The sequence below is a fragment of the Megalobrama amblycephala genome, linkage group LG1 (assembly GCF_018812025.1).
Source record: "Megalobrama amblycephala isolate DHTTF-2021 linkage group LG1, ASM1881202v1, whole genome shotgun sequence".
NCBI lineage: Eukaryota > Metazoa > Chordata > Actinopteri > Cypriniformes > Xenocyprididae > Megalobrama > Megalobrama amblycephala.
In genome coordinates, this window is record NC_063044.1 from 22,800,574 (window position 1) to 22,821,089 (window position 20,516).

General features: G+C 36.9%; 1 protein-coding gene across 6 annotated transcripts; it reads left to right on the plus strand.

The window, feature by feature from the left end:
• The first annotated feature begins 2,810 nt into the window (after positions 1–2,810).
• Positions 2,811–17,487, plus strand: LOC125244573 (BEN domain-containing protein 5-like). Of its 6 annotated transcripts, none has more exons than XM_048154696.1 (10): positions 2,811–2,928; positions 3,911–3,938; positions 4,115–4,217; positions 4,453–4,550; positions 6,863–7,196; positions 7,351–7,443; positions 7,589–7,692; positions 9,994–10,204; positions 10,472–10,597; positions 17,371–17,487. In XM_048154696.1, exons 4-10 carry the CDS (start codon positions 4,539–4,541, stop codon positions 17,397–17,399), a joined length of 909 nt encoding a protein of 302 aa, XP_048010653.1. In that variant the 5' UTR covers positions 2,811–2,928; positions 3,911–3,938; positions 4,115–4,217; positions 4,453–4,538; the 3' UTR covers positions 17,400–17,487. The 6 variants fall into 6 exon arrangements, with proteins under 6 accessions (XP_048010653.1, XP_048010634.1, XP_048010642.1 ...); XM_048154677.1 differs by having other exon boundaries at positions 2,837–2,928; positions 4,033–4,217; XM_048154685.1 differs by lacking the exons at positions 2,811–2,928; positions 17,371–17,487 and adding exons at positions 3,042–3,151; positions 11,710–11,870 and having other exon boundaries at positions 4,033–4,217.
• The last annotated feature ends 3,029 nt before the right edge of the window (positions 17,488–20,516 follow it).

A 20,516-nucleotide genomic window follows, 5' to 3' on the forward strand; every position in this document is an offset into this window, starting at 1 on the left:
TTCACATGGTTTTAGTTCATCCTTCAATAGCAGCCAAATGGCTGATACAAGAAGGCCAAGATGTTGGAAGAACTTTTTGGGAAGAATTCCCTCAAGACATGGTAGGCTGTAGAACAGGAGCCAGGATCGCCACTCAGAGGCTTTCCAGTGCACCCTATCTGACAACCCTCTAGGCAGTCGAGTAATCAGGTGTGGAGGCTGGATATTCACAATTCTAGCATCTATTGCTCTCAAAGTGGCAGGGCTGCCTACATAATATGGCTGGGTGGATGAAGAAGTATCGACAAGGAGTCTAGTCAACTGTCTTGAAACCCCCAGTAAAACTGCATGCATGTAGTCGGGGACAAAACCCCAGACAACATCGAAGTATGGCAAGTTGATTAGTGGAGATGGACCTTTTACACCTCTAACACTTGTCCCAGATTCTAGAGCCAACTCCATATCCCTAACCATTTCCTCATTTGTTCTGTCACAGTGTTCTTCTGCTGAAACTGGATATTTCACCACTTTATCAACCAGCTTTCCTGGATGGAGACAGAATCCACAGCCATAATAGCCATTAAACTGGGTAGTGTTTTGCATCAGTGGTCTTGCTCTGGAATCAACACTACAACAGAGGCCAATTATTTTACTGTTAATAACAGACCCTGCTTTATGCCACGTGACACCAGTGTCGGCTAGGGTCTTGGCCTGGTCCACAAATGACTTGAGAAAGATTTCCATCACAGGCTCTTTTGGGCCAAACCAAAGTCCAGCAAGCAACACATGCTTGAACCTAATTTCAGGGGGAAGCTCATTGATCATTATGTGAATGGGCCATATAGAGAATTTTGATGATTTGAAGACAGGGGTTCCATCTGAGTTGAATATGTATGAGAAGTTGTGAGAAACTGAGAGGACCTGATTTGGGCCAGACAACTGCCTGTACTTCTCCCCATCATAGATGTCTGACAGCATCTCATTATGGCTCTTCTGCCTGTCAGACCTATAGTTCAGATGGGCACTCACTTCGGTGCTTTCAAGCAGAGTCTGAATTTGTGGGGCAAGAGGAACATTGATAAAGAAGTTACCACCATTCATAGAACCAAAATCAAAAGTGTTGCCACATGATCCGCATTCATTAATTTGTCTGTCATTGATTTCCTGGGCTGTTCCAATGTTTGAATTACAAGTTTTACAGTAGAACTGGAATTCTACCTCCTCACAACTGTTTTTAAACACTCTGTTAAAAAGATACTTGGATCGAGGTACAACTTCTTGCCCAAACAAATTATTGATCAACTGCAGCAGATCATGTAACTGGCAACCAGTTATTTTATGCTTTGCTGCATGGCTCATAATCATAAGCATTGCCTCAGCTTTTGTGGTAGTTCCTGTGGCAGTCAAAACAGCATCCATGTTAGGCTGAAGGTCAATCATTGACAGGGGATCAGGATGTCTCATGCTGCCTGTCCTACGGTCTTCCTCAGACTCAGACTCTGTTCCACTACATGCCTTTAAAAACCAACATCTCTGTTAAAGGTATGTTTGGGGTAGGTCTGCTCATTCACATATTCACAAAGTTGGTTCTTAGTAATTTTTTTTAAAATACTTTGAATTAGATACTATGACTCCACTCTCAAATAGACTCTCAAATACTTTGAATTAGATATTATGACTCCACCAAAAATTGAGAGACTCTCAAGTACATGTGTACCTGAGAAAAAAACAAGCTAAACAGTACTCACATGTATTTCTGAAGGCCTACTTGAGACTGATGCAAATTCTACATCACTAGTGTACACATCTGTAGTATCACATATAATGTTCTATATGCTGTCTCTCTCACTGTTCTGTATGCTGTCTCTCTCATTGTTTGTGCTGTTTGTCCCACTCTCTGCCTCTGAGTCATCTATTAAAAACACCATAAAAAACCAAGAAAAAATTAAGCTGAAAAAATATCACTTGATATTATTAAATTAATAAAAATACTGCAAGCTTGACATTTCACTGAATTAATGGACTTTATTGGAAAATAAGCATCATTAAAATGAACTTGAACTGCATTGCAATAGCCTAATGCGAACAAGAATACATGTTTTTAACATACATTGCAAAGTATTATATATAAATTTGTATTATTTCAAATATCAGTAGTATCATAAATAATGTTCTATATGCTGTCTCTCTCACTGTTCTGTATGCTGTCTCTCTCATTGTTTGTGCTGTTTGTCTCACTCTCTGCCTCTGAGACATCTATTAAAAACACCATAAAAAAACAAGAAAAAATTAAGCTGAAATAAATATCACTGATTTTGCTGGTAATCAGATAAATTTGACAATTAATACATTTACAAATAGACCTATATTATTATTTGATATTATTAAATTAATAAAAAATACTGCAAACTTGACATTTCACTGAATTAATTGACTTTTTTTTAATGGACTTTATTGGAGAATAAACATCATTACAATGGACTCAAACTGTGTTGCAATAGCCTAAATGTTTCTTTGAACACTATGCGACTGTTTAACAACAGTTCACAAAATGTAGCACTGCATTCAAACTACTCAACTAAAGTTTATACCCCCCAATCCTTTTTTTTACAGTAGGCCGTGTGCGGACTTTTATTTTGATATCTGTGGGGAATTCTCCTCCGTTTCTCTTTGTTTTAATTAATTTATTTGCCTATTAAAAATCAAAAGTTAATCATTAGTAAGTAAATCAGACATTCCTGGATGACCTCCGTCATATTCACTAAAGTTTTCTTTCTTTTTTAATAATCAAATTCATTCAAGTAGTCGGGACAATCCTACTGGATGTAAGCTCGGGAGCCTACCTGTCTCATTGGCTGTTTGACTGTCTTCCTCATTAACATCAACACCTTCGCTGTCATGTCGATACAGAGTCTGGCGAGGTATCTTTGCTTCACTGTGAGGTTCCAGGTAAAGCTTATATTTCTGTCTATTTCTACGCATCTTTGCTAAAAAAAGAATACTTAATAAAGAAGAAAAGTGCTTGAGATGAGTTATTGATGGAGCGCTTATCACGTACAAGGGGGCGGAGCTTAGCTTGCGCGTGACTAGAGTGTCAACTGAAAATAACGGTAGATTTTTTAAATTTGCTTTGCCGTCGTTCGTTAGTGTAATCACCCAACTTTTCAGTCAGGTAATGTCATAAATCATTGTCTTTGCTGTTATTTTCGATGAAATATTGAATTTTCTGTTTATGCTTTAATATTTTTTCTCAGTCTTTACAACTACTTTGACATGCCGGGTCGTGTGTTACCTCAGTGCCAGAGGTTATGTTTTCGAAGTAAAAAAAAAAAAAAATCTATAGCGATCTAAAATTAGTCAAAGTGGACTCAAAAAGTCATCCCCAAAATATGGAAACTACTGGAAAGGGTGGACGATTTGGCTGTTTAACTTGTCAGTCAATAAAGATTTTGCTAAATCGTTTCTGTCTCAGAATGTAAATGTAACATACAATGTAAGGCCCGTGTAGCTCGCGCACTTAAAGGCTGACAAAGACGCAAGTACCGAATTAAGTTTGGTCAGTGTCTTACCCAGTATTGACCTGAATGCAATTTGTTGGGAATTCTTCATAAGTAAACTTAAACAATTGGAAAAAATCGATGTGTGTCAATATCTGTGCATTAGATGTTAAAGTGACTTTTTGTCTAACAAACCTGCTGCTCTCTGTCAAATAATGTTAACTGAATAACAAAAGACAAACAATCACAGTTTTTGATTGGATATGCATAAATTGATTTAGGCATATTTGCTGTTTGATTAATCAGTTTCAGTTTTATACTTGAATAGTACTGTTAGATAAACATACTTAAATGTTCTGTTTATTCCATTTTTTGTATCTGTTTTATTTGACTTTTTTGACATGTTGCTTGTAATTTGGTTATTCGTATTCTAGTGAAACAGAGCACAAGCTGGCTGTCAAGGTAAATTATTCACAAAGACATTCATTTGGTGTTGCTAATGCAAATTAATCTGTTAAATATGTTTTTATTAATTGTCATTTGTGTTGTATGTTAGCATGTTTGCCTACGTCCGGTATATCGATGACAACATCCGACAGATAGTGCCCTTGGACTATATAAAAGACTTCTGTCCACAGGATGTCAATGATTTTGAAATAAAGAAAAAATATCATATTTTGTGGAAGAAATCACCAGAGGACCAGGGACAATACTACAAAGCACAGATATTAAAATTGGCTGGTAGGATTTTAAAGCTACACTGTATCTCCTAAATGTATCTAAGCCATTTTATTTTAAGTATATTCTTGTACAAATCTGTTGCACTGCTAGAAACATATATGTGGGTATAAGATTCTGATAACAATCACTGACATCTACACTGGTGACTGAAAAAGAACTCTATTTATTTTGTGTGAGATTTTATTGTTGGTTTGTTGTTACTTGTATTTAATTTCTTTCTTCTTCTATTCATCAGAATCTGAAGAGGAATTAACGCGTGAGAGAATCTCAATACCCCCACTCGACAGTGATGAGGAAGACTGTTCATCCTATAAAAACTCCATGAATCCATCTGTAAGTTAAATAATGCAGGCTAACAAATTCAAGGACTGTTTTTAAAGGGATAGTTCACCCAAAAATGAAAATGTGATGTTTATCTGCTTACCCCCGGCGCATCCAAGATGCAGGTGACATTTTTTCTTCGGTTGAACACAAATTATGATTTTTAACTGCAACCGTTGCCATCTGTCAGTCAAATAATGGGAGTGGATGGGGACTTCTGCTATAAGAGTAAATAAAACTTGCTTAGACAAATCCAAATTAAACCCTGCGGCTCATGACGACACATTAAAGGGTTAGTTCACCCAAAAATGAAAATTCTGTCATTTATTACTCACCCTCATGACATTCCACACCCGTAAGACCTTCGTTCATCTTCAGAACACGAATTAAGATACTTTAGTTCAAATCCGATGGCTCCGTGAGGCCTTCATAGGGAACAATGACATTTCCTCTGTCAAGATCCATTAATGTACTAAAAACACATCTAAGTCAGGTCATGTGAGTACAGTGGTTCAATATTAATATTATAAAGCCACGAGAATATTTTTGGTGCGGCAAAAAAACAAAATAACGTATTTATTTTGTGATGGCTGATTTCAAAACACTGCTTCAGGAAGCATCGGATCATTATGAATCATTGTATCGAATCATGAATCGGATCGCGGTTCAAACCCGCTAAACAGCTGAAATCACGTGACTTTGGTGCTCCGAACTGCAGATTCGACACACAGATTCACTGTGCTCCGAATCTTCCTGAATCAGTGTTTTGAAATCAGCCATCACTAAATAAGTCGTTATTTAGTTTTTTTGCCACACCAAAAATATTTTCGTGGCTATAATATTAATATTGAACCACTGTACTCACATGACCTGACTTAGATGTGTTTTTAGTACCTTTATGGATCTTGACAGAGGAAATGACATTACTCCCTATGAAGGCCTCACGGGGCCATCGGATTTGAACTAAAATATCTTAATTTGTGTTCCAAAGATTAATGAAGGTCTTACGGGTGTGGAACGGCATGAGGGTGAGTAATAAATGACAGAATTTTCATTTTTGGGTGAACTAACACTTTAATGTTTTAACCCTTCAATGTTTTGTGTCTTAGGACATCAATGTGTCGTCACGAGCCGCAGGGTTTAATTTAGATTTGTCTAAGCTTTTCATGTTTGATACTATAAAGCTACTTGATTTTAAGCAATCTATTGAATAAAGTGCTATAGAGAATACGAATCTGACGTCACGCCGCGTTGATTTCTGGGTAACTTCTTTGTTTATCCGCCATATTGACAGGATCGCGCAGCCTTTCCGTAATTGAGTTTAGTGCAGTAATTTGTTTTCTGTCGTGATTGTGAAAAATTTCACCATTGTATGTCATTAATGCTGCATCGATAATGGCGATAGTAACTCTGATAATCGTTCTGAGAGAAAACTGGGCAATGAACAACGCATTTTTGCCTTTTCTACGTGCAAAAACACCAAGGGAAGCAGGTCGAGGAGATGACGAGAAGACGCCGGATGGCAAATCTTTTAGTAATGGCACTGATTAAACCCACTGCTTATCACTCAATAAAAGAATCACATTGCTAAGTGTTTTTTTACATTTTTGGTTTAATAATTAACATTACTTTTTGCGAGTCTGACTCTCAGTCCGCTCGTGAATTAGTAGAACTTGAACATTCAAATGCTTAACAAGAATGAAGAAACGCTTAATGCACCGTGACAAACACAAAATTCTGTACATATCTGTTAAAGCATACGGTGTGGAGAACGCGCTGCATTCATATTCAGGGCTCGTCTGCACATCTTTTAATATAATGTCATAATACACTAAACCAGCGTTTTTAAAATGTGCCTTGCAGAGTCACTACTAAACTGTTGACAAGCTCCTAGGGTTTTGATTTTGTTTGTGTTGAAATAAATATAAAAATACAGTGTGTTCGTGTCCGTCTGTCCACTGACTTTGACGCATAATCTCTGATTCTCTGGGATCGTGGAAAGGAATATTTACAATGACAACAGTTGTATGCCTACTCAATATGCTCGTTTAAGCGCCATTTAAACATTTTCCAACAAATAAATGAATCGACTTCTCTCAATTTGTTGAACACATAGATTTATTTGAATATTCATTTATTTATTTTTTTACTATACCGTAAATAAGCAAATGTACATAATATGATAATCGTACGTGTTCATACCGTGATACATCATCATACTGGTATATTGTTACAACCCTAGTCACAATCAGTATATAATATGAGTATTTGGTTTTTGTGAGAATTGGACATTGATTTTCTGTTTTTTTTTGTTTTTTTTTAAGTGTGACAAAACAAATGACAAGACAAAAAAGAAGGCAGCAGTCCAAAACACGCACAAAAAAAAGAATTTAATGGATATCCTAAAAGAAAAAAAAAAGGTTGTCCAGAGCAGTTTTGAATCAAACATGGAATATGTCCCCATAGCTGTGCACAAGGAACTGCAAGACAAATATTACAACCTCAAAAAAAGGATGCGAGAGGAGGAGATGGCCAATGAAGAAAATGGGAAAAAAATTAAATGCTTAAAAGAAGAAAAAAGGGAGATGAAGGCAGAACTGCTGCAACTAAGGAAACTAAACTTACATCTCCAGGAGGAGCTCTTCCTAAACAAGAAAAGTGAGCGTTTTCAGACTGTTTAGCCATTAATTTTAACATAGATGGTTCTTAGAAAAAAATTGGAAACTTTTATTGCAACTTGTAGCCTGCATTTTGATTTGTTTTGTTTTGGGTGACAAAACTAATAAAAGTGTTGCTTAATATCATATTACAGTAACAGACAATGAGACCTCTTCTGCAGTCCACACTCCACTTCTACAGCGGGCAGAAAAAACAGCAGATATGCAAACTGCCATAATACCCAAAAGTAAGCATTTCCTAAATGTTCTTAATTTTACATACATGTTTTAACATTCTTAGAAAGAATTGAACACTTTCAAATGTAACTTAAAACCTGTGATTTTTCTCTTTTTTGGCAACAAAAAAAAGTATTACTTTATCTTATATTACAGTAACACAAAAGACCTCTTCTTCAAGCCACACTCACCTCACGGAGCATCATGGTCTAGAAGAACCAGCAGAGGAGCTAACTACTGGAAGATGCAAGGATGGCAAGGTTTCAGTCATCATTTCATATTGAATGACAACAAAAAACAGAAAACTATATAGATGAAACAATTTTATTGGTAATTTGGCTGTTTTAAAATACATTATGTGATCAAAAGGGTAGCAGCAAAGAAGCAAACAAATGTAAAGGTCTGACACTTGGCCATGCGAATACAACAATGACATGATGAATTTTCTAATTGCCATATGTCGTCATCTATCGACATTTAGTGACATATATAAGGCATTAAAAAATTTAAAAATTGGCATTAAAAAGGCATTAAATAGCATTAAATTAGATTTAATGAAACCTGCAGGATTTATTTATTAACACACTAAATAACTATTACTTTCTAAATAATTTGTACATTTAAATATTTTATTAATCATTTACTTACACTTTATAAATGATCTTATGAACCACTGATAACTTAAATAACTGGCTTGTAAATAATGTAATACTTAATTTAGAAATGATAAATTGGTCATTAATAATGTATAAAAATATAATTATTAAACATTATAGATATGGTTATAAATCAAGAATAAAGTGTTTATAGCTGTATTTATAAACTGCTTAGTAATTAGAGGTGGTTAATCTGTCTGATTTCCCGATTCGATTCGATTACGATTATTAAAGTCCTGATTCGATTACAGTCGATTTTCGATTATTAACGATTCTCGATTAGCGATTATTGATTTTCCATTTCACAACAGTAAACGAAAATACACTACAAAGTGATTGCAGTATTAAAAAAAAGTCAGCTACTGAATTACTTAACTCTTTTATTAACAACAACTCAAAGCACTTTCTGTGTCGTCTAGTTATAACTTCAGAATTATTTGTATGTAGCTATGTTCTGTAGAACACAGAAATTAATACATCACATTGTGTTGTGACTCATCAAGTTGAACTAAACAATAACAAATAAATGAAAGGCTTATTTCCTTTAGGAAGTAGATCAGAACCAACATACTGTAGAAATTGGACAATTTTCTTCTAGAAAGACAACGTGTTCAGGTGGAGGAAGACTGCAGGTTGCAGTCAAAACATGTCAAGGTAAAGAAAAAGTTTTTTCTCCACCTGAACACCTTGTCTTTCTAGAAGAAAATTGTCCAATTTAATCATTGAGAAGACAAAATGAACATTTTTGAACAACTTACTGTAGCTTCAGCTTATATACTGTACTGTAGAACACAGTGACAAAATGCAACACACTAACTTGTGAGCAATCAAGTTGTACTAAACATACATAGCTCTGGAATGACCAGATTCTTATGGAGGAAGACCAGCTGGTCCACATATTGTGGCGTGAGTGTGCTCCGTTGTGCTGACAATTTTGTCATATCGTGGAGAGTGCGCTGATTCGGTGGGATGACGGGCTTCAGGCGGTCGTCTTTAACCCACCCTGCCTCCTCTGGATGAAAGCGGGAAATGTGGGCCCTCAAGTTGCTCGTATTGCCGCAGTACTTCAGTTTAGTGTGGCAATGTCGACAGATGGCATGCGTTTAATCGAGCCCGATCACACGAAAATGCGTATAAATAGTACGAGTTTGTAATCTCGTGGAATATATACACCAAAATGAGTTTTGGCGTGCTTATGGTACGCAGTTTTTCGCGTGCATATGATACGCAATTTATGGCGTATTATACGTACGAACCCCCCACCCCCATCCTACCCAAGAGCGTATCATATACACGCCATAAAGTGCGTATCATATGCACGCGAAAAATCTGCGTACCATAAGCACGCCAAAACTCATTTTGGCGTATATATTCTACGAGATTACAAACTCGTACTATTGATACGCATTCTCGTGTGATCGTGTTGGTTTTATCAACATGTTTAGAGCTCCTGCCATGAAAACCAAAATGAATCCACACGCTTGCTTTGAGCTCAGATGGAGCTGTGTGGATCGGTTGGTTGGTTGCTCGTTCCTGTTTCTTCCATTTTACACACCTGCTCTGGCTGCCGTTGCACGGGCTTGCTAACTGGAACTGGGCGCGTTCGTGACGTTCAACTCCCGGTATAACATTTTTTACAAAATAAAATAATGCAAATTTAAAATAAATAAATAAATAAAAAATCGATTTTTGAAAATGTAATAATCGATTCATACTCGTCCATAACATACTCGCGATTAATCAATAATCGATTTTTTTCACCACCCCTATTAGTAATGTCTATTAATGCTTTATAAATGATGAATTGACTATTTACTAAAGCTTAACTAATGATTCATAGCATGAGTTATAAAGTGTTACCGAATTGTCTTATTCTGCATAGTAATCTGCATTTTTGTTTTTTAGGATCTAGGACATGGAGTCATGATATCCACAGAAAAATGGGACATCGTGAGGAGAGTTGTGGGTGACTCAAACTTCTGTAAGAGCCTGGCTGTCGTTATATGGGGAACCACAGTCCTCAAACAGAGGAGTGTGACCGGCATGAAATGCAACGCTAAAAAAACTGCTGATGCAAAACCACCTCTGACTCCTGAAAAGGTCTCAGCTATCAAAGGTAAAACTGTCAATTATGTTATGGGTGTGACATTTGAAATCTTAATTCTCATATGAATCCTATTCATTACTAATATATTAAATAATCTGTTTATATTCTTCAGTGCTTACTGATAATACTTTCCTAATTATATCTCTAGTTATCAAGCATTATATGCTACTTGATTTGTACTTCAGAGGGGTCAGATTTACAGTCTAACATTAGTCCATCAGTTCTTGAATTTCACTTCTTGTTTATTTGTCTGTGCACTGTGTGTGTTCCAAACAGAGTGTCTGTCTCAGAGGCTGAAGGAAAGAGGCCACACCTCAGAGGAAATAAATAAGCGCCTCCTAAGTGTACGAAAATACCTGGCTGAGAAGATCAGTGACATAAACCGGATAAAAACTGTCAGTGGTAAGTATTCACATATCCATTTCTAAATGTAATGGCAAATTTCTCTAATAATATCTTTTTCATTTATTTGTTCATTATCACATTGGGTAACTTTTGATCAGATTTTTTCTTTAACACAGTTCCTACACTTCTTGAGTGCTTATGTAATGTTATAAAATGGATAATTCCTGTCCTTGATTATGATTGTAGGGTTTTTCCAAAATTCAAAAAAAATTTGGCGGCCGAACAAATTTTTGTCCCACTAAAGCTTTATCAGTTATTGTGATTTATGAGTGATGCGGATGACTGCTGCGCTTGTGATAGGGTGTATGTTACATGAGCAGAGAGCTTCTCCCTCGTGCATGCACATTCTCGGTCTTAAACTAAGCACTGTCTCTGCTCTCCTTCCTCCCACATACTCATCCAAATCAACTGGTATGATGGTAAAAGTTTGGAAGGAATCAAATCCTTGTTTCAAGTGGCGCATTGGGAGAATTTTTTCCTGAATTACCTCTGGGTGTGATTTAGGGGTGCAATGGTTCTCGGTAAAAAAAAAATCCAACCGTACGGTTCTCCACATATGGTTGTGAAACCCTGATGTTGTGTCTTTTCTTCTTAGTAAGCAATAATGACCACTGACGACTTGAAATGAAATAAACAAACTGTTTACTGAAGTTTCTTTGAACTGGATAACACATATGCAGCACACACACATTGAATCAGTCACATGTTTTTTTTCTGCGCACTCTCACTTGCTCATTATGCATTATGGGTAGACTTTTCTTAAAGCTGAACAACCCAATATATAACAATTTAAACTTTATCTGTTATTATCAATGACAATTAATAAAACATTCTGTAATTGCAATTATTATTCTAAATTAATTCACAACATCCTCCCCCCCATGAACAACTGTTCATCAACTTAAATCTCTAATGCATAAAGCAGTTGAATGCATCTCTTTAACACAGTCCTTGTGGATGTACGAACAGCACAGGATCTAACTTTTTCATCTCTGCCTTGAAACAGCTTTTCACTTCTTCCTAACTTCCTGCTTTGTCTTGGCATGTTGGCATCTCCGATGAGAACTATGTCACCTATCTTTAACTCAGTAGGTTTTTGTGTGTTGCAGGAATGCACAGATTTCAGGTCCAGTAGATAGTCCTTTCTCCAGTGATTCCAGAGATTAGTCATGAGTCGGTTCCTGTATCTACACCGTTTTGTCATGTCTTCTTTACTGACAGAGGGATGATCGTGGTCTGCTGAAAATTGTTTTGGGGCAGTGAAGTAAGTCGCTCATCAACCAAGAAGTGTGCAGACGTTAGTGGTTGTGGCTCATCGATCTCATTGTGGACAAAGGTAAGGGGTCTAGAATTCAGTGTGTACCTCTGAGAGGAGTGTAGACATTTCTTCAACTGTGAGTGATGCTCTTCCTAGCACCTTCCTCAGGCACATTTTCACAGACCTTACAAGCCTCTCCCAAAATCCACCCCACCAGGCTGCTCGTTCCACAATGAAACGCCAGGTGATGCCCTTCCCTGAGAAGTATTCCAGCAGTTGTGGATCTTTGATGGCTTGCCACAGCTCGCTAAGGTCTTGATTTGCTCTTTTAAAGGTTTTGGCATTGTCTGAATAAATGACTCTGCACAGTCCTCTTCTGGAAACAAATCGCTTGAGTGCTAACAAGAAACTTTCAGTTGACTGACTTGAAACCAGCTCCAAATGCACTGCTCTAGTGACGGCACATGTGAACAGAGCAACATAAGCCTTGCATTGCACACGATCATTCTTCACATACAGTGGACCTGCAAAGTCTACACCAGTTACTACAAATGGAGGGCTTTCTGTTAATCTGTCTCGTGGTAATGGAGCAGTGTCCTGCTGTGCGGGCTTTGCCTTGAATCTTTTGCACACAGAACATTTGGACAGAATACTCTTCACAATTTGTCTGCCTCACAAAATCCAGTGTCTACTTCTAATTTGTACTAGCATGTCTCTCAGACCGGAATGCATGATAAATTCATGGTTGTGCTGAACCAGCAGCTCACAATATCTATATTTGCTGGGAAGAATCCATGGATGTTTCTCTTTGTAACTAAAGTCTGACTGTTGCAGTCTGCCTCCAACACAGAGCAATTCATCTTCGTCAAGGAATGGTTTTAGGTCTCTGATTTTTGAATCAGAGTTCAGGGTTTTACCAGCTTTCAGCAAATTGATTTCATGGCTAAAGCTGCTATCTGGAGTCACTTTTATCCAGTACTTCTCAGTCTCAAACATATCATTGACAGTCAACTCCCCGCATCTCTTGGATCTTGAACTTGCATTGTGCACAAACCGTTTGATCCAAGCAGTGACTTGCAATACTGTGTTCAGTTTGCTGTACTTCATTAAATCAAGCAAAGTTTCCATTTGCTCTTGGTCACTGCTGCTACTGAGTTGAACGGTGATTTGCTGATCTTGCTTTTGCTCATTAGTGACATCTTCATTACTTTGTTCTTCATCGCTCTCTTCCAACAGATTCGGTGTAGTCAGAAATGAAGGTCTTTTCCACCACAGTTCACTTTCCTTCAGTTTAGCTGCAGTCTGACTTCTGGTGGGGAGGTCAGCTGGATTGAACTTGCCTTTACAGTGAGACCACATTGCAGGGTTGGTTAGACACTGGATTTCAGATACTCTGTTTGACACAAACTATTTCCATTTGTGAGCTGGACTGCGAATCCACTGCAGCACGATCATCGAATCTGTCCACATGTGAACTTGATGGAGCTCCATATTCAAAGGCTTTAACAGGCTGGTTCCTAGTCTTGCTCCAATCACTGCTCCCATGAGTTCAAGACAAGGCAGTGATATCTTCTTCAGGGGGGCTACCCTGGACTTTGAAGCAACAAGGCATGTGGTCTTTGTTCCATCATCAGCTACTCGCAGCAGGTAGGCAACAGTACTGTAAGCTTTCTCGCTTGCATCACAGAACACGTGGAGTTGTTGTGCATCGTGTCTGTGCACAGATTTTATTCCATACCAGCGAGGAATGATGATGTGGTGGATCTGTGGAAGTTCTGAACACCATCCTTGCCAGTCTGAATTTTATCAGTATGCTGAGCAAATCTGGATTCAGTCATTTAGTGAAGGAGAGCCAATGTCATGTGATGAGGCATCAAACAATACTCTGAGCTTTGTGGTTACCTTGTCTTCCCACAGAACAGCATGATGAGGCATGTAGTACTTTACAGCATTTGGAGACGACCTGCCCTCCACCACGTCTTCGACGATGCCCTGCTCAAGGTAATCATTCACAACTTCATTGTATCTGTGATACAGCACTACATCTGACTGCAACTTTCTTCAAAGTCCTTCAAATCTTTTCTTTGCAATTCTTTAGTTATCTGGGAGTTCTGGTTTGTCAGGTCGCCATGGCAGCTCCACTTCATATCGACCGTCTTTGTACTGAGTTGTCTTTTCAAACAGGTGAAGAGCCTCCTCCTCTTCAGGACTGTCTGTCTGCTTCATGTTGATACCAAGGGACTCGATTTCCCAGAAGGCCTTCAGACGTTCTGAGACCAGTGTGTCTTCGTTAATTTGTACGTGCAAGCATGCTGCATCAGAAACACTGGACATTGTGACTGGGCCCTGCACTGACCATCCAAAAATGCTTTCAATGGCCACAAGTGCATCTGTGATTCTTTCTACTTGGCCTGATACTATACTCCAATAATAGTCCACACCAATGTGCTTTGGCCCAAGACAAACAAAGCATTGTCCCATTTTCATTCATTTTTCTTTCCGTGCAGCAATGTCAATTTCTGGACACAGTTCTGTTTTGTGTGCTGCACTGTCACAGAAAAGGCAGTTCGGTGTTCTTTGACTGGTGGTTTGCAGTACTGCAGCTGACGGCATGTGATGCTTTTTATGCTTCATTTCAATTGATGTGTCTGGTCTTTTAAATGGTTTGTGTTAGCTTTGACTAGAGATGTTCCGATACCCCTTTTCCATTCCCGATACCGATGCCGATACCTGAGCTCAGGGTATCGGCCGATACCGAGTACCGATCCGATACCTGGGTGTGTATCTGTAGCCTATATATATATATATACTACTAGCCCTGTATGAATTGATAGAATTATTTATGGTGTGCTTCAGACTTATCCCTTAATAAAACAAGAACAAAAACATACAGTGAACTAGAGTATTTTTATTATCTGACATACATTTGTCAGTTATATTATTTATTTATTTTAAGTGAAAAAGAACTTCAAATGCAGTCACAAATCTAACACTGTAAACTGAAAAAGGTATATTAGTTTTACAATATAACTATAAAAACAGTGCAACAAATAAATCTAGGAATATAATTAGGCTATATAAGAAAATAATCTCTTTAAAACTTGAAGTCCAGAAACAATTTTGTTAAATAAAAATCTCACGTTTTCGACGACTGACAGCAGCTGGTCATCCAGAACAATAAACCCGACAATTTTGTCGGTTATCTTTGTCTTTTGAAAACTTTTCTCTTTGTTTGAATGAAGCTGGCACGCCTCATCCTTCTCCATCTTAAGCGCGTCAAACGCCCGAATCGCTCAATTCGCACCGCGTCATTCACGCGAATCGCGCCGCAGGGAGTCAATTCGCGTCTTTGCATTGACTTAACATGTAAATCACACGCGCTTATCGCTTCATTCACGTCTGGTGTGAACGCAGCATTAGCCTTTATGTAACCATCGTGTTGCGCGGGGTGACGCGTCTTCAAATGCTTTATTAAGTTATTTGTGTTAAAGTTGCCAATACTTGTGCCACTTGAAATTGCAGCATTGCATATGAGACATGTCGCCGTTTTACTGGTCTGAAATACTGCCAAACAGCAGACATACTGCGTTTTCACTTCTCCGCTGCTCTAAACAGTGGTTGCTTGTGGCAACACAGCACAACTTCCTGTGTTTGCATTCTGAGCCGCGAAGAAGAATTGATTTCCGATTTTTGCTTGCTCCGAACTTCTGTTTTGCTCAACGTGCCATTTTTGTGAATAGCGGTTTCAAACTGATTCCAAAAGTCTTGCCACAAGCTAATTTCACTGCTGAACTTGCTGATTATTAACTTGGGTAGCTTAACTGTTTGTCAGTCACATGTTCTTTTTCTGCGCGCTCTCACTTGCTCATTATGCATTATGGATAGACTTTTCTTAAAGGGTTAGTTCACCCAAAAATGAAAATTCTGTCATTTATTACTCACCCTCATGCCGTTTCACACCCGTAAGACCTTCATTAATCTTCTGAACACAAATTAAGATATTTTAGTTCAAATCCGATGGCCCCGTGAGGCCTGCATAGGGAACAATGACATTTCCTCTGTCAAGATCCATTAATGTACTAAAAACACATCTAAATCAGTTCATGTGAGTACAGTGGTTCAATATTAATATTATAAAGCGATGCCAAAAAAACAAAATAACGACTTATTTAGTGATGGCCGATTACAAAACAAGCATCGGAGGACAATGAATCAGTGTATCGAATCATGAATCGGATCGCGGTTCAAACCCGCCAAACGGCTGAAATCACGTGACTTTGGTGCTCCGAACTGCAGATTCGACACGCTGATTCACAATGCTCTGATGCTTCCTGAAGCAGTGTTTTGAAATCGGCCATCACCAAATAAGTCGTTATTTTGTTTTTTTGCCGCACCAAAAATATTCTCGTGGCTTTATAATATTAATATTGAACCACTGTACTCACATGAACTGATTTAAATATGTTTTTAGTACATTAATGGATCTTGACAGAGGAAATGTCATTGTTCCCTATGAAGGCCTCACGGGGCCATCGGATTTGAACTAAAATATCTTAATTTGTGTTCCGAAGATTAATGAAGGTCTTACGGGTGTGGAACGGCATGAGGGTAAATAATAAATGACAAAATTTTCATTTTTGGGTGAACTAACCCTTTAAAGCTGAACAACCCAATATATGACAATTTAAACTTTATCTGTTATTATCAGTGACAATTAATAAAACATTCTGTAATTGCTATTATTACTCTAAATTAATTCACAACACCTGACAAAACAATAGCTGAAAATCCTGTTGTTTTCTGGGTCTGGTGTCAATTAAAGCTTTTATTGGACTAACAAGGAAGTTTTCAGCTCTAAAACTTAAAGGATATTATTAAAGTATGATGACCTCAGTTCATCACCCCTTTAATTTAAATCATGTATACTGATCATTCATTTATAGGGAAATATATTTTCTTTCCATAAGGGAAAATTCCCCTGTGCCAGCACACTATTTGGGTAGATTTTGCTTTTCCAGTGAGCATTAATGGTACATAAGTGGAGCATTCACTACAAAAAAATGCTAAGTAAGATTAAAACCTGAGCACTAAAAACGGAGGGGCAGGCAGCATATAAATTAAGTTAATATTTTGGGCTTATATTTTCAGCCTTTTTTCTCTTTCAGTCAAAAACCAAAAATGCTATTTTCAACAGAAAATGTTGGTGCACCCCTAACCAGAACTATCTGTTTCATAAATTAAAACATATACCTGGAGAAGGTTAAATAAAAGATGACTGTCATGCTATGAACATATGACTAATGGACAAAAGTTCACAGCTGTCAAGATATCTTGAATCTGCTCAAAGTACACCCAAAGTGTTGAATGAATTAAGGCATGATGTTTTGTTGACAACTAAGTTCTTGCAACTTCTTTGAGACTCCCATATAAATATACAATGTTTGGATGATCTCATATACTGATAATGTGGTTTAAGAGGTACATTGTCCTAATGAATTCTCCTTTTTTGCAGGTCTAACCCAGCCACAGTGGATACAGTGATGCTACAAACATCATAGTTCTTTTCGTTTATTGTTTATCTTATTCTTGTAGTTCTTGTATACATTAATTAATAAAAAGGTCATTGTTATTTTTTTGTGTCAGATATTTATTCCCAGCTTAGTTAAGTAAATACACTGGTCTTAATCCTAAATTTAATTTAGATTACAGGTGCATGTTCTTAATTCTTTGCAAAACACAACCTGAGCTGTTAGCTTTTGAAAAGTTGGTGTGCAATTTATACAAATTAAAATTATAGATTTGAAGTTTTTTTTTAAGCAACAAGGACAAAACCAGTGTATAAGTGTAGTAATAACTGAAAGTATTTAATTAATTAATGGCCTAATTAAAAGCAAATAAAGACCAATACAATTTGTAATGGAACCATTAGAACCAATACAAAAACTGCAATGGAAATCATTAAATATTTGCAAATAAAGACCAATACAAATTTGTAATGGAACCATTAGAACCAATACAAAAACTGTAATGGAAATCATTAAATATTTGCAAATAAAGACCAATACAAATTTGTAATGGAACCATTAGAACCAATACAAAAACTGTAATGGAAACCATTAAATATTTGCAAATAAAGACCAATACAAATTTGTAATGGAACCATTAGAACCAATACAAAAACTGTAATGGAAACCATTAAATATTTGCAAATAAAGACCAATACAAATTTGTAATGGAACCATTAGAACCAATACAAAAACTGTAATGGAAATCATTAAATATTTGCAAATAAAGACCAATACAAATTTGTAATGGAACCATTAGAACCAATACAAAAACTGTAATGGAAACCATTAAATATTTGCAAATAAAGACCAATACAAAATTGTAATGGAACCATTAGAACCAATATAAAAACTGTAATGGAAACCAATATAAACCAATAAATCCTAATGGAATGTGCCCAAAACACACTACGTAATGGAAACCATTTGGTAATGGTTTTAATGGTTAATGGCTGATGGTTTGTAATGGTTTTGTATTGGAAACCATTAGGATTTCTGTAATGGTTTCTATTGTTTTTTTCAGCAGGGATGATAAACAAACCTTTTATTAATGCATTTAACTTAAGTTACAATTACTTATAAAAACATATAATTCATTACACCCTACATTTAATGGCTCTACAGTGCGACCATTAAAAATAACAGTGTGCAAAAAATAGAGTGTGAAAAAATATTTAGGCCACTGGTGCGAGTGACCCGATCGATTCTAACTCCCAACATGCTTCAGAACAAGTTATGTTTCGTACTGCAGTCGGCTGCTTTTCATGCCTTCATTCACAGACTTTGCTTCAGTCAGCACAGCAGAAGAAGTGCAGAGCAAAGCTTAAATTATGAAATATTCAAGTGATATAACCGAAGTTGCGGCTGAACACCGATAACACTGTCGATCGCAGCAAGACTAATATGTTAGTTAAGTACACCAGTTTCTCCCAGTACTGGCATGATTGCAAATGTGATACTTACTGATCTTATTGAAATCCAATAAACAAGTTGATATTAAGTGACTTTAGCCACTGTTTTTGCTCTATTTCGTGAAAATGGTTTCAAACAAAGCCACATCAGAAATGTTGTGCATCTCCAAGCAACAGTGATTCCTGAATGAATCTGCGTTTTGAACGACTGACTGAATGAATGACTCACACATTAAGATTTACCGCCACCTACTGGCTGTTTTATTTTCATATTTACACTTTACATAGACTGTTTCAACTTAAAATATCAAAGTTTTTTTTTTTTTATGTAAAAAATATGTAAAAACATTCATACATTATTTACCCATGAGCTACATGTATGGAGCAGTCTTTGTAAATGTGTCTGAATAATACCACTTCAGATGGAGCTTCTGTGCCACTTCTGCAAGTGCAAAGATGGATTTTTTGATGATTGCTTTTGATTGGTAGCAGTCTGATTGGGTCTTATTTTTTTCTAACTGATTTTATTGTTTAACATTTTTAAAAACATTTTCTATTTTAATTTAAGAAATTGATGAAATATGATGCATACATTTAATAAAATTAGAAAAAAATGCTATTATAACGGTAAAAATGCCAAGGAAATTAATTTAAAGGGGCAAATATCGCCCTGTAATGGGAAAGTTAATGTCTGTTATTGATCAGAAAGTGCTCCTAAATTTTTGTATTTTTATTTTAAGAAAAATGTCAGCGTAGAGCCATGAGTTTTGTTTAGGGGCGTGAAAATGTGAAGTCGATGTCCCTACAATAACAGACCAGCGTGCATCTAATAAATGATTCCTTTATAATGTATTATTCATGAAAGTTCACTGTGAGTACAGTTTTATAGGAGTTCTGTGCACAATATGCATGTGTGAAATGTGTGGATTTTCCACATTTTAACTAAAAGTAAATGTAGTGTTCATGCAGCAATAAATCGTTTTTTAAAGGTGCCCTAGATTCAAAAATTTAATTTACCTTGGCATAGTTGAATAACAAGAGTTCAGTACATGGAAATGACATACAGTGAGTCTCAAACTCCATTGTTTCCTCCTTCTTATGTAAATCTCATTTGTTTAAATGACCTCCGAAGAACAGGCGAATCTCAACATAACACCGACTGTTACGTAACAGTCGGGGTGTACGCCCTAATATTTGCATATGCCAGCCCATGATGTTCCCAACATTATGAAAGGCATTAGACAAGGGCAGCCAGTTAACATTTGGAGCTGCACACAGCCGAATCATCAGACTAGGTAAGCAAGAACAACAGCGAAAAATGGCAGATGGAGCAATAATAACTGACATGATCCATGATTACATGATATTTTTAGTGATATTTGTAAACTGTCTTTCTAAATGTTTCGTTAGCATGTTGCTAATGTACTGTTAAATGTGGTTAAAGTTACCATCGTTTCTTACTGTATTCACGGAGACAAGAGCCGTCGCTATTTTCATTTTTTAAACACTTGCAGACTATATAATACATAAACACAACTTCATTCTCTATAAATCTCTCCAACAGTGTAGCAATAGCAGTTAGCCACGGAGGACAGCCTCAAATTCACTCAGAATAAAACTTTAACATCCAAATAAATACTTTACTCACATAATTCGAAGCATGCATACAGCATGCATGACGA

Excerpts from the sequence above, each read along its gene's own strand:
- LOC125244573 (XM_048154677.1), top strand. The coding sequence starts at position 4,034 with ATGTTTGCCTACGTCCGGTATATCGATGACAACATCCGACAGATAGTG. Across the intron at positions 4,551-6,862 it reads AAAACTCCATGAATCCATCT|TGTGACAAAACAAATGACAA; the intron begins GTAAGTTAAATA and ends TTTTTTTTTAAG. Across the intron at positions 10,598-17,370 it reads CCGGATAAAAACTGTCAGTG|GTCTAACCCAGCCACAGTGG; the intron begins GTAAGTATTCAC and ends CCTTTTTTGCAG.